The sequence below is a fragment of the Schistocerca gregaria genome, chromosome 3 (genome assembly GCF_023897955.1).
Source record: "Schistocerca gregaria isolate iqSchGreg1 chromosome 3, iqSchGreg1.2, whole genome shotgun sequence".
NCBI lineage: Eukaryota > Metazoa > Arthropoda > Insecta > Orthoptera > Acrididae > Schistocerca > Schistocerca gregaria.
In genome coordinates this window covers 767,203,963-767,219,088 of record NC_064922.1, presented here as the reverse complement: position 1 = coordinate 767,219,088, position 15,126 = coordinate 767,203,963, and the positions used below count along the sequence as shown (strand labels likewise).

General features: G+C 42.9%; 1 protein-coding gene across 1 annotated transcript in view; it reads right to left on the bottom strand.

Moving 5' to 3' along the window:
* The window catches only part of LOC126354018 (ATP-dependent translocase ABCB1-like), a 242,263-nt gene that overhangs the window by 44,743 nt on the left and 182,394 nt on the right, over positions 1–15,126 (bottom strand). Inside the window, exon 18 of the mRNA XM_050003341.1 lies at positions 5,465–5,706. Coding sequence (XP_049859298.1) covers positions 5,465–5,706 — 242 coding nt within the window. The remainder of the gene's footprint in view (positions 1–5,464; positions 5,707–15,126) is intronic.

Sequence of the window (15,126 nt, the reverse complement as noted above, 5' to 3'; positions counted from 1 at the left end):
ACGAACTGAAGGCACCATGGTCAGAGGTTACACCAATGAAGAGTACGCTGACATGCACTTCATGTACGGCAAAGCTAATGGCAGTGCCCTTGATGGTGCACGATTGTATGAAGAAACATGTCCTCCCTGCTGGTAGCCCGAAAGACGTACATTTAGCCGGTTACATCAGCGCCTTAGAGAAACCGGGAGCTTCAAACAGTACTAGAAGGTCGACCCAAACTCATAACACCAGATGTTGAGGAAAGGGTGTTACGCATTGTACACGAACGCTCGAGAACTTCAATCAGGAGGATTACTATCCAAGAGCGTGTCCTGAGTCATAGCACTGTACGGCGGATTTTACATCGGCAAGTACTCTATCCGTATCATCTCCAGCGAGTGAAAGCCCTCATCAATGCAGACTTCACTTCTAGGGAGAACTTTTGCCAATAGGTGCAAGAATAGTCCTGAATTCCATGTTTGTGAGCAGTATTCTGTTCACGGATGAGGCTGGATGTACTTCTGACTATCATAACTGTCACATTTGGGTCGATGTCAGTAGTGAGGCAAAACACGTATCACTACATCAGCAGCGTCATTCGTCGAAATTCTGTGCAGGACTGATCGGAGACTGCATAATTGGACAACTCATCTTACAATGGACACTAACCGGACGCAGTATATGCGGTTTCTATGGACTGTACTTCCAGCTCTACAGGATGATGTCCCACTGAACCAACGCCTGAACATGTGGTTTCATGCATGACGGTGCTCCAGCATATTTTCATTTGTGAGTTCGCCGGCTACTAACTCGGACGTATAGTCAACATTGGATAGGTAGAGGAGGGCCTGTGCCATGGCATCCAAGGTTTCCGGGTCTAAATCCCATGGATTCCTGTGTGTGTGGTCAGTCAAAGGTCTGGTCTGCAGTACCGAGGTTAACTCTCTTCAGCAATTACGCTCGCAGGTTGAAGCTACCTTCCAGCATTTACAGGATTCCCCAGGACTGTCTGAGAGGATTCGTAACTCATTTAAGAGAAAAGCTCAGTGTTGCATTCAGACGCACGGACAACACTTTTGAACACCTACTTTGACGTTTAGATATGCATGTCTTCCTGGACAACGATGAACCGCAACAGAACATGTGTTCTATCTCGACAACGGTTGATTTATGGATCAATGTTTACTGGAAGTCTTTAGCTACTTTTGGTCGGTGCTTTCCATGTGTGAATTATCGACCATCACTTCTGAAATACACTGTATACTTCTTTTGAAACAAACTGCATAGATTCTGTCTTAAAACAGACTGCGATAACAAAAGTGCTATGCTGTAGAAACGTGTGGTTTAGTTTTCTTTCTGGTAGTCAGTATTAATCATGATATCGGCAAGTTAACCATTAGAGAAATTATATTTCTCATGTATACTTTTTTCAATTTGATAAAAAATTTACAACCGTTTTATTCCTTAGAATTGGTTTTAGTAGAAAGCCAGAAAGTTGTATATATGGTTCATCGGCTTATGATTAGAATACTACTACGAATCTGCATCCTCTGAAACTTGTAATCCTACCCATTTTCAGACGAAAACCGTGCAAAACATTATCGTTGAAGTTACTATCCTCACAGATCCAGTTGCTGTTGAAGTCTCTCCCGTATACAGTTCACCGATGATCCCAACCGATTTACCCATCCATTTTAAGCTGGCTTTGTTATGCTACAGTTATGTCTAATTGAGTTTGTTTAACGAGTCTGTCTTGCCTGTCCTATGATTGTTTGCTTTTATCAAAACAAGTTTGTTCTTGCTCTCGTTTATGGTTACAATAAAATTGGTTAACTAAGACCACTCTTTAATTTCCGTAGCTAGATGAAGCTAATAACCCATTATTTAAATTAGTTTTGTAAGGACCATTGTACTGTATTGGAAGGTCTCACACCAGACGAGTGTAACCCCTGTGCTTGCGTGGTGGTGTAATGGTGGTGTACACGTACGTGGATAACTTGTTTGTGCAGCAATCGCCGACATAGTGTAACTGAGGCGGAATATGGGGAACCAGCCCGCATTCACCGAGGCAGATTGAAAACCGCCTGAAAACCATCCACAGACGGGCTGGTTCACCGGACCTCGACACAAATCCACCGGGCGGATTCGTGCCGGAGACCGGTGCTCCTTACCGCCCGGAAAGCTATGTAAGGACCATGTTGTGGACACATTGGTTAGGGCCATTAATTTTTCGACGTTTCCGCTGTGCAATAGCTTTTCATCTCATATCTGAGTCTGAGGGGAGAGATAGACATCTCGATAGGGTTCAGTCGATACAGATCAAAATGGCAACAGAGTAATGAAGCTGCGGGCATGTTGGCACCTTACTGTACTCAACTTTGTTTTCAGCATGGTTCTGAAACAGCACATGTCAAACGTTTCGAATCTCTTCGACCTGGTTTTCTCATAGTCCATGATTCATTTGCATACGCCAGTGAAATCTCAGATATTTCTTTCTCGAGTTAAGACCTTCGTTTATTGCTAGTTGACTTGTTTTAGTGAAAACATATCTTTTGACTAAGCTAGACTGCTTCTTATGTCTACCATGCTTTATCCCACGTAAGAGTATGAATATTTGCTTCCTAGGCAGCAGAATTCCATCACTTCCTTTCTCACATAGGCCAAAATGTTGATGACAGCTTTGCTGCTAATGTTATTTCTGATGCTCGTTAATGCTTTATAGTACGATCATAACACGACATTTCAGCTTAATTGAATATTAAGCACTTAATTACTTTTTAATTAATTCATTTTGATTATTGAAAATCTAGATATTTCACACATAACATAAATATTCGTATCTTCTGCACAATAATGAAGATAAGAGCCATTGTTAGATTCGTAGAACACTAAGTAAATGCTGGTGATCATCTGTCAGAAGAGGAAAGAATTACAAGAATTCACAAAGGATAAGCTTTCAAAATGGTAATAGATTTTAGGGCGTGGTGGAACTCCAAATTCTAAATGATAAAATTATTTTTGATTTTAAACAGTAATCATTATCAGGAGCATTTTTGTTTCTAAGCTAGAGTATCCATCAATGCTGACTGCAATGGAGACTGCAGGTGCTAAAGAAATAGTATCTGGCAAGAGAATTGTCAGGAGACACCTGTGTCACAGCTAGCATGGCGGTTCCATACTAAATTATTTCCTCCAATCAATAAACGCATACTTTTCGAAATTAAGCTTCATCAGCAGCTTAAAAGCTGCTCTAACGAAAGAATTTGTCAGGGTCTTAAGTACAGAGAGCGGATATACTTATTTGATAGTTTTTTTAGGTTCAAAATTCAAAAATATACGTCTTTATGTAAATTTCACTACCGAAAACTCTTGAGCATATTAAAAATTACTTGTAGCTACGTCTCAGAAACAGTATCACAATCTACTCGGAATGAACACAACCAAGAAAATCAGAGCACCTCTTAGATGCGTTACGAACCTTGACTTGGCAGAAATAGTCCTTCACATTTCGATACCTGTATCTGTCAACCATAGAGCGAAACCATTGGAGATAGAAATATATGCATACTGTGGCGTTGGAACTAGTGGGAGATTGCCCATTTGTCTATTAAAAGCTTTACTTCAGAATGTATGTGGGCTGCAATGTAAGCTGGTGGAGTATTATACTGTCAGTAACAGACGAATTGTGTCCTGCAGACTGACGTCACGACCATCTGTTGCAGCTGCGCGTGTGAAAGCAGTGGAGTAGCGCTGGCAGGCCACTTACATTATACGAAACTAAAAATATTAACAACTAATAAAGGAGTAAACTGAGGAACGTCATATTTGATGTACATCCTTCTGTTGTGAATACAAACAATATGTCTAAGTCTGAGATAAAAAAATACTTGTATTTTGGAAGTTAGTAAAGTTAAAAAAAACGTAATTTTCCGACTGTCAAGAATTTAAATAAATATAGTGATGTAATAGTTCACCTTCAGTGACTATGTACGATGATACGATGATTTGATAACACTTTCAGTGTTCATATATAAATTTGGGAAGTTTTAGTTTCAGGAAACCTCTGTAACTTTTCTATAATAATAATTTCAAGAATTCTAAGTAAATATGTGTATTGTGTGTTAGGGTGCGTGTGAATGAGAATGCGTGCGTTATAGTATGGGGGACGTTCGCCATTATTACAAATCATTCATGTAATTCTCTACAGGAACTGGCAAGTGTTCCAACTCTGTAACGTGGGAACGAATCCACTGGTGGTTCCCCTACTAGTGAATGTCGGATGTCCAAGTATGTATGCTTATGTCTAAGACTGCCAGAACATTCGCGACTACATAATAAATTTCCAGATGTAGAGTAAAGCTTATAGTTCATTTTGTTTTATTTATTTAATTAGAGAGTTTTGTGTTACTTATTTGATGACGTCAATGAGCCTTGAGAAGTGGTTGGTGCTTGCTAGATTTTGGCGCGAGCCGCGCCCTAGAAGTGAGTTCTCATTGGTCGTAAGTGCTGACAGCCAATGAGAAGCGAGACGGTTGGCCGCCTAGTGAGGAGATGTAGTTTTGAGTGTGGGAGAGTGAAGAGGGAGTCGCGGGCTAGCTTTGATTGGAGACGGTTATGCTGGATGGGACTTTTCGCATTATGTGTGAGATGAAGTCTTGGGATGACTTCTACGTTATGGTCCAGTGTTAATGGTATCTGGCAGTGACCATAAACTATTTATGAAAACTTTAGAATGTTGTGATAATTCGTTCCGACGAAAATCGCGAGTGAACTTTGAATTATATATCGTGGCGGTACTGAGTATATTCTTACTGAGTATTTTATGGCGAGCACAAACTTTTACTAAAGATAACCAATGAGTATCGTGTTCAGAAATGATTGGCCGATCATTGACTGTGTTACAAGTCATTGGTTTCGGAATTTGAGAAGGTAAAAGTTCTGGCTGTTTTTAGGTGTGGTGATGACTGTGAGCAGAAACTTAAGTAATTTTCGTAAATGTGGGCTGATGATCTTGATTAACGGCAATAAAGATCTATTGAAGGTTTAAATTTGAACTTCATGTTTAAAGTACGGGTGACATCCCCTTTCCGAATCATTTCTTTAAAGTACACAGAAAATTTTCAGCAAATTTTATTTATAGCGGCCTCCGGCATGTAGCTATGAGGTTACAGTCTCCTGAACACTGCTTTTCTGTGATCTCGCAAGCAGCTGCGATCAGGAGTTTACGTGCGAAGATCTACCGCTGTAAAGACGTAGGTGAACAAAAATTATAAAAGAAATTGCATTGCAGCAGCAACATATAATTCGTCGCAACTGGTGCATTGCACGCACGCACTTAAAAAAAAAAAAAACGAAAAAAATCCGTCGCAATACTGCAGAAAATTTTGCCATCTCGTTCTTGAACATCAGGTCGTTTGATGGAGACTCCACAGTCACGCCTGATATGTGCATTTGCTGAAACAGAGTCAAAGGCAGTGAACTCACTTGAAGACATCCTTAAAATGCAGCCCCTCGGAGTGAATAAGTAGCCCTCCGTAGTACATGCACGCGGCGTAAGACAGGGTGCTGATGTTGCCCGTGACGATGTAGACGGCCGATCTGATTTGGGAGTTGCGCTCCTCCAGTTGGAGCGCCAGCCGCATCTCCGCCAGGTACTGCTCGTGGAAGTGGCGCTCGCGGCCCAGGCCGGCCACAGTGCGAATGTTCCCCACCGTCTCCACGGCCACCTGGAACAGCGACGCTGCATCATTTGTGGCCGTCACTCCGTCCTAGGCTGTCTGTGAGACTTCGCACTACAATATTTGTGGATTTGAGAGAGTTGCTGCCTTAAAGTACATGGGTTGTCCAGAAACTAAGTTTCGATCGGTAGCGAAAAGGAAACCACAGTGAAAATAAGGAGTGGTTTATTTGCAAAAGTTAGGCACACCTCTACAAAGTCGCCGTTCCGACGTAAGACACTTGCCGTAGCGTTGCACAAACTTTCCAATACTCTCGTCATACTAGGCAGCCGCCTGTGCTTTCCGCCAATCCTGTACGCTGGTCTCCTGTTCGTTGTCTGTGCCAAAATGTTATCTTTACAGCCAACGGTTTATGTGAGCAGAGAAGAAAATCAGAGGGAGCATTGGTCGAGATATATCGTGGGTGATCAAATACCAGGTGATCAAAAAGTCAGTATAAATTTGAAAACTGAATAAATCACGGAATAATGTTGATAGAGGGGTACAAATTGACACACGTGCTTGGAATGACATGGGGTTTTATTAGAAAAAAAAGTTCAAAAATGTCCGACAGATGGCGCTTTATCTGATCAGAATAGCAATAATTAGCATAACAAAGTAAGACAGAGCAAAGATGATGTTATTTACAGGAAATGCTCAATATCTCCACCATTATTCCTCAACAATAGCTGTAGTCGAGGAATAATGTTGTGAACAGCACTGTAAAACCTGTCCGGAGTTATGGTGAGGCATTGGCGTCGGATGTTGTCTTTCAGCATCCCAAAGAGATGTCGGTCGATCACGATACACTTGCGACTTCAGGTAACCCCAAAGCCAATAATCGCACGGACTGAGGTGTGGGGACCTGGGAGGCCAAGCATGACGAAAGTTGCGGCTGAGCTCACGATCACTGACGTTTTGCTGTCCAGCGCCATCTGTCGGAAATTTTGTGAACGTTTTTTTTTGTTCAAATGAAACTCCATGTCATTCCAAGCATTAGTGTCAATTTTTACCTGTCTATCTACATTATTCAGTGGTTTATTAAGTTTTCAAATTCATGCTGACATTTTGATCACCCGGTACTTGACATTGAAACAGCTTCAGGAGCGTCTTTATTGCTCTGTAATATGCGGCCGAGAATTTTCATGAAGGAGGAAATGACTGACAGTTATGTTATGTGGGGTTGCATGAAATCAGGCGAAATCTCTGGGCAGGCGCGGAGGCACTACTTTCTAGGCGTCTTTATGTGTTCACTGTGCGCTCAGAATTGCTAGTGCAACGTGACGCTATCTGTGGGCGTACTGGAGACACTGCTCAACACGTCTGCGCGACGTTTCATTGTATTTTCACTGTGGTTTCCGATTGGCGACGAATCGGAAATTAACTTCGTGACACCCCTCGTAGATGAACGTAACATTATACCCTAAACAATTTTCGACGATACTGTCTGCTAGAAATTTATCCATGCGCAGGTGACAAATCACCGAGAAGTTCGGAACCTGGTAATGGGAGACACGTTCATAAATAGCATTTGTGTAGATTAAATTGATCCATTATGGATATTGTTCAGCACCGTAACTATATATGAACTGAATACAGAGACAGACAGTTGCGACTGATCGCTTACGAAGATTAGCCTGAAAAGTGGCGAAAATTGGTTTATAAAAATAAAATTTAGTGGAGACTGGTTACAATTACTTTCGATTATACTGAAAACATTTTCCTAGTATGGGGAACCTTGTACTGAAAATATTTGCCTAGTGTGGAGAACCTTGTAACAAAGGCCTACAACCACTAAGACCCAACTCTTGAAAGTGATTACATGGCAAAACGAATGGGACAATAGAGAAACGTGCTGAAGTATCCACCAAATTTTCTTGTGAATGCGAGATCACCTAGCTCTTGACCACGTCAAACCAAGTCAGAGCATGGGTAATTAACCAACGGGAGACGGCCCACACAATTTTACTTGTACAGGCTCGGTTTTCGAGTCGCTTCAATTCGAATAAAATTCTCGAGCTTTCGATAGCTAACTCCGCCGTATTCGTCAACAGTAAGCCCAGTAGGCAAGGTTTTCCGCTTGTATAGGCACGATTACAACCTCTAGCACCAGTCATAGAGGGCTGAAATTACGCGCTTACGGAAGGTGAAATGGGCAGCTCATAGCAACTCCATCCCGTCGCACAGGTGCGTGACGTCTGTTGGTGCAAGGGGCCAGTGCCACGTTTGAAACTGCAGATACCGCCTCCCTACAAAGGTCAAGTGTCCGTTTCTTCTTCCTTTTGACGAACGAAGTGGCTTATGTTTATTGAAGGAAAACCACGACTTTGTTGTTTTGGCAACCGACTAAGGAAATCCTCATGTGGTTCTCAGCCCTGAAACCAATCATCTGAAGGTACTCAATTTATTAAAAGATATGCGTAAACTGAAAGAACCAGAGGTTGTACAGAGTTTCAGGGAGAGCATAAGGGGACAATTGACAGGAATAGGGGAAAGAAATACAGTAGAAGAAGAATGGGTAGCTCTGAGGGATGAAGTAGTGAAGGCAGCAGAGGATAAAGTAGGTAAAAAGACAAGGGCTGCTAGAAATCCTTGGGTTACAGAAGAAATATTGAATTTAATTGATGAAAGGAGAAAATATAAAAATGCAGTAAATGAAGCAGGCAAAAAGGAATACAGACGTCTCAAAAATGAGATCGACAGGAAGTGCAAAATGGCTAAGCAGGGATGGCTAGAGGACAAATGTAAGGATGTAGCAGCTTATCTCACTAGGGGTAAGATAGATACTGCCTACAGGAAAATTAAAGAGACTTTTGGAGAGAAGAGAACCACGTGTATGAATATCAAAAGCTCAGATGGCAACCCAGTTCTAAGCAAAGAAGGGAAGGCAGAAAGGTGGAAGGAGTATATAGAAGGCTTATACAAGGGTGATGTACTTGAGGACAATATTATGGAAATGGAAGAGGATGTAGTGAAGACGAAATGGGAGATACGATACTGCGTGAAGAGTTTGACAGAGCACTGAAATACTTGAGTCGAAACAAGGCCCCCGGAGTAGACAACATTCCATTAGAACTACTGACAGCCTTGGGAGAGCCAGTCATGACAAAACTCTACCAGCTGGTGAGCAAGATGTATGAGACAGGCGAAATACCCTCAGACTTCAAGAAGAATATAATAATTCCAATCCCAAACAAAGCAGGTGCTGACAAATGTGAAAATTACCGAACTATCAGTTTAATAAGTCACAGCTGCAAAATACTAACGCGAATTCTTTACAGACGAATGGAAAAACTGGTAGATGCGGACCTCGGGGAGGATCAGTTTGGATTCCGTCGAAATGTTGGAACACGTTAGAAGAAAAATTAAGAAAAGGCAAACCTACGTTTCTAGCATTTGTAGACTTAGAGAAAGCTTTTGACAATGTTGACTAGAATACTCTTTTTCAAATTCTAAAGGTGGCAGGGGTAAAACACAGGGAGCGAAAGGCTATTTACAATTTGTACAGAAACCAGATGGCAGTCATAAAAGTCGAGGGACATGAAAGGGAAGCAGTGGTTGGGAAAGGAGTGAGACAGGATTGTAGCCTCTCCCCGATGTTATTCAATCTGTATATTGAGCAAGCAGTAAAGGAAACAAAAGAAAAATTTGGAGTAGGTATTAAAATTCATGGAGACGAAGTAAAAACTTTGAGGTTCGCTGATGACATTGTAATTCTGTCAGAGACGGCAAAGGACTTGGAAGAGCAGTTGAACGGAATGGACAGTGTCTTGAAAGGAGGATATAAGATGAACATCAACAAAAGCAAAACGAGGATAATGGAATGTAGTCAAATTAAATCGGGTGATGCTGAGGGAATTAGATTAGGAAATGAGACACTTCAAGTATAAAGGAGTTTTGCTATTTAGGAAGTAAAATAACTGATGATGGTCGAAGTAGAGAGGATATAAAATGTAGACTGTCAATGGCAAGGAAAGCGTTTCTGAAGAAGAGAAATTTGTTAACATCGAATATAGATTTATGTATCAGGAAGTCGTTTCTGAAAGTATTTGTTTGGAGTGTAGCCATGGATGGAAGTGAAACATGGACGATAACTAGTTTGGACAAGAAGAGAATAGAAGCTTTCGAAATGTGGTGCTACAGAAGAATACTGAAGATAAGGTGGATAGATCACGTAACTAATGAGGAGGTACTGAATAGGATTGGGGAGAAGAGAAGTTTGTGGCACTACTTGACTAGAAGAAGGGATAGGTTGGTAGGACATGTTTTGAGGCATCAAGGGATCACAAATTTAGCGTTGGAGGGCAGCGTGGAGGGTAAAAATCGTAGAGGGAGACCGAGAGATGAGTACACTAAGCAGATTCAGAAGGATGTAGGTTGCAGTAGGTACTGGGAGATGAAGCAGCTTGCACAGGATAGAGTAGCATGGAGAGCTGCATCAAACCAGTCTCAGGACTGAAGACAACAACATCAACATGCGTACCGGATGCTTAGTCGCGAACTGACACAGATCGTCGTTTGAAAGACGCGGCAGTTATTGAAGGACTCTGGTTTACCGAACCAAGTGGTGAAGAAATTAATGCTTCGTGCCGCCAAACCTCCCAGGCTTTATGGATTGCCGAAGATACTTAAAGAAAATGTACCTCTCAGGCTCATTGTTAGCCCAATCAGTTCGCCCACCTACAGACTGGCAAAATATCTTGCATGGTTATCAGCGCCAGAACTGGTCCACTGTAAAACCATGTTGAAAACTCGCATACATTTGTTGAGACGCTCAAGAAAATGATAATAGGTCGAAACGACGTAATGGTTAGTTTAGCCGTTGCGCCACTTTTTACTAGGGTGGCATTACAAGACACGCTGGACCTTTTGCGCGAACAGGTTTCATCCGGAATCGTCAAATTGTTCAGCTATGTTCTAACAACAACGCACTTTTTGTATCGCGACGAATATTATGAAATGATGGATGGCACAGCGATGGGATCGGCACCATCTTCGGCAGTCGTGGATTTCTTCATGGAGCACTTTGAGGAGCAGCCTCTGAACTCTGCGACATTGAGTCCGTTTTGATTCCTCTACATCAAAAAAGTACAAAGAAGGGCAGCTCGTTTCATGTTATCGGGCAATAGGGGTGAGAGTGTCACTCATATGATACGCGAGTTGGGGTGGCAGTCACTTAAACAAAGGCGGTATTCTTTGCGGCGGGATCTATTTACGAAATGTCAGTCACCAACTTTCTCTTCCGAATGCGAAAATATTTTGTTGACACCCACCTACGTAGGGAGAAATGATCATCATAATAAAATAAGGGAAATCAGAGCTCGAACGGAAACATTTAGATGTTCCTTTTTCCGACGCGCCATTCGAGAGTGGAATGGTAAAGAAGTAGTATGAAAATGGATCGATGAACCCTCTGCCAGGCACTTAAGTGTGAATTTCACGGTAACCATGTAGATGTAGATGTAAGTTGATAACACCTTCATGGTATGACCTCTTGGCAAAACTGCACTGCATCAGTTCGTCGATCACATGAACGGGGACCATCCCAACATTAAATTTACTATCGAGATGGAGAAGTATGGCAAACTACCGTTCTTGGATGTTTTAGTTGAGCGGAAGGCAGGAGACCGGCTTGGTCGGTCAGTGCATAGGAAACCGACAGATACTGATGGATATTTCGAACGCCGATAGTTTTCACAACCATGTACACACACACACACACACACACAAAACACTATGGGGCTTAATTTCTGAGGTCATGAGTCCTCTAGAACTTGGAACTACTTAAACCTAACTAACCTACGGACATCACACACATCCATGCCCGAGGCAGGATTCGAACGTGCGACCGTAGCGGTCGCACGGTTCCAGACTGCAGTCCCTAGAACCGCTCGGCCACCTCGGCCAGCCATGTACACAAGAAAGCGATTCTGAACACAGAGCAAAAGTTATTTCTGACAAATAGTAGTCGAAATTGCAGCACTTGAGACACGTGTTCAGAGATCACGTTGACGGCAAGAGACACACTGCAAAACGCTTAAATGTGCCACCGAAGAAGAAATCCTAGTGAACCGGCAGAAGAGGCCAAGCCGGCTGTTTTCTTGCATGCTGTGGGGCAACGAGTAGCAATTTAGGACGTCTGCTGAAGAGAAATGGACTGAGACTAGTGTTCTGGCCCGGCCCCGATATATGGGGTATGCTGCGCCCTGTTAAATACGACAGAGCTCTTCGTGTGCCCGGTGTGCGTGGTGTGACTTGCGGATACAGCAGCATGCGTGTAGTTCAGACAATTCACACAGTTGCAGAGCCTTGCACAGAGCACAAGCGACTTTAAACAAAAGGATCTTGACAGGCCGGTCGTAGCCGGGAATTGCCTCGAAAACGGATACGAAATACAGTTTAAAAACACGAGAGTCTTGGCCCAACCGCCAAAATCTTGGAATTAGGCTGAGATTAGAGTGAACAGCAACAGTTTTAACTGAGACCAGGGTACATACATAATAGAGCGTAGAGGCGGGCTATGCATGTAGAAATGAAGCAAAGACGGCTGCTTGCCGATTGTAGGGTGCCGGGAGTGGCAGTTTCAAACGTGCCGCCGATCCTGCGGTGATGGTTACACCTCTGGGAAGCAGTTCGTAGTATACCACATTGTAGCTGTTGCACAAAATGCATAACAATATTTTTTGTGGATGCATGCAGGTCTTTGTACAGTATTACTGCATTGTTCGAGCTGAACCATGCCTTCCATCCCTTATGTTAACGTAGCAAGGCGTTCGATACAGTTCCCCACATTCGTTTAATGAACAAAGTAAGAGCATATGGACTATCAGACCAGTTGTGTGATTGGATCGAAGAGTTCCTATATAACAGAACGCAGCATGTCATTCTCAATGGAGACAAGTCTTCTGAAGTAAGAGTGATTTCAGGTCTGCCGCAGGGGAGTGTCGTAGGACCGTTGCTGTTCACAATATACATAAATGACCTTGTGTATGACATCGGAAGTTCACTGAGGTTTTTTGCGGATGATGCTGTGGTATATCGAGAGGTTGTAACAATGGAAAATTGTACTGAAATGCAGGAGGATCTGCAGCGAATTGACGCATAGTGCAGGGAATGGCAATTGAATCTCAATGTAGACAAGTGTAATGTGCTGCGAATACAAAGAAAGAAAGATCCCTTATCATTTAGCTACAATATAGCAGGTCAGCAACTGGAAGCAGTTAATTCTATAAATTATCTGGCAGTACGCATTAGGAGTGATTTAAAATGGAATGATCATATAAAGTTGATCGTCGGTAAAGCAGATGCCAGACTGAGATTCATTGGAAGAATCCTAAGGAAATGCAATCCTAAAACAAAGGGAGTAGGTTACAGTACGCTTGTTCGCCCACTGCTTGAATACTGCTCACCGGTGTGGGATCCGTGCCAGATAGGGTTGATAGAAGAGATAGAGAAGATCCAACGGAGAGCAGCGCGCTTCGTTACAGGATCATTTAGTAATCGCGAAAGCGTGACGGAGATGATACATAAACTCCAGTGGAAGACTCTGCAGGAGAGACGCTCAGTAGCTCGGTACGGGTTTTTGTTGAGGTTTCGAGAACATACCTTCACCGAGGAGTCAAGCGGTATATTGCTCCCTCCTACGTATATCTCGCGAAGAGACCATGAGGATAAAAAGAGAGAGATTAGAGCCCACACAGAGGCATACCAACAATCCTTTCCACGAATAATACGAAACTGGAATAGAACGGAGAACCGATAGAGGTACTCAAGGTACCTTCCGCCACACACCGTCAGGGGGCTTGCGGAGTATTAATGTAGATGTAGATGTAGACACCATTTCTCGTTACCAGTAACGATACAGGATACGAATGGCCGGTCTTGTTCACGAGCCAATTGATGACGAACAAGCAGAGATGCACATATGGCCACCCGCTGATTTTTATGATTTTGGTTTGGAGCATGTGGCACTCATACACCTAGTTTTAGAACTTTCCCAATTTCCTGCAAATGTTGCACGATGATGGAATTATTTCAGTTCATCACATCTGCCAGCTGTCGAGTACATAGACATGGATCACTGTGGATTAATGCGTTCAAACGACCTTCATCAAACCCAGAAGGTCTTCCTGAAGGTGGAAAGTCACTAATGATAAAATTATTCTCCTTAAAATGAGAATGTCCAATGGCATTATCCCCATACGCAGGGCAAATATCACTGGCTGTCTCCATTGCTGTGCCCATCCACTGAACTCAAACAGAAGTATACGACGGTAACATTCCGATATCTCCACTTGGCACTCCGTTTTCTAGCGCCCACAGCTTCTCTCACTATGTCCAAATGACAAAATGGCAATATACAGTAACAATGAACTACGGGTAAAAATGACAATCGATAAAGAAACCACAGCAACCGGTAATCCAACACGCGAAACAAGAACGCTACGAACTTATGTAGCAGCTTAGTAATAAAGAGTAATACCAGTGTATAGTTTCTATCCACAAGGGCGTAACTTGGTAAAGGTAACTGTTGAACATTGTCTTTGTAATCGGTTAAAGTATTCTTTGAACTGGTTTTGAATGTAAATTAGACAAATGAAACAGAAAGCTTTAACAGTTGTCACAACATATACGTTTTTCTCTGTAAAGTAAGTATTTCTCGTGTCCTCCCGTGCATAATTCACAGCGCCCTGGGCATTCTCCTCACAGTTCTACTTGTGCCAATATCTCTTCCTTACTTTCCAAACTTCACAGAAGTTCCCGCACATAACGTGTGGAACGAGCCCTCCTGAAAGAACGAATTTGCTCTCTGCATCGGAGTGTATGCAGATTTTTAACTTCCCATTTCTGCGCCGGACCGCGAAGAGAGCACTCTTCTGCAGAGTGAAAGATTCGTTCAGAAAATGACGGCCTAAGCTGTGCCTCAGCCATTTCTTCCTTCTGGCAAGATGTGCATGAGAACGTCTGTGATACCTGAAAAGTAGGAGAGAGGTACTGCCAGATTTAGAGGTCTGATGGGCGGGCGGTCGTCCGTCGTGCCTGGAGAAGCCGGAGCGTGAGTCGGAGGCAGAAGTTCAATGTTCGACTCCTGGTCCAACTCGCAGTTCTTATTTGACGGTGAGTGTCAGTGCAACACGGTCCTGTCACATTACAGTGACCATCGTCTATGTTCGACGTCAACCTGCAATAACCACTTATAGACATAAGTTGGCAGCACTAGCAATGTAGGTTAAAGAAAGTGTGTCGGTGGATGCAGAAAAGAGTGCAGTCGTTGTCGTAACGCGGAAACGGAGCGATTTATGATCATTGGCTTCCGGGCCAAGGGTGGAAGCATTTCAGAAATGGCTAAGTTGGTAAACTGTTCTCGTGTCGACCTGGTTAAAGTACACCATGCAAGGCAAACGGGCACTATCCGAAAACGGCAGCAAG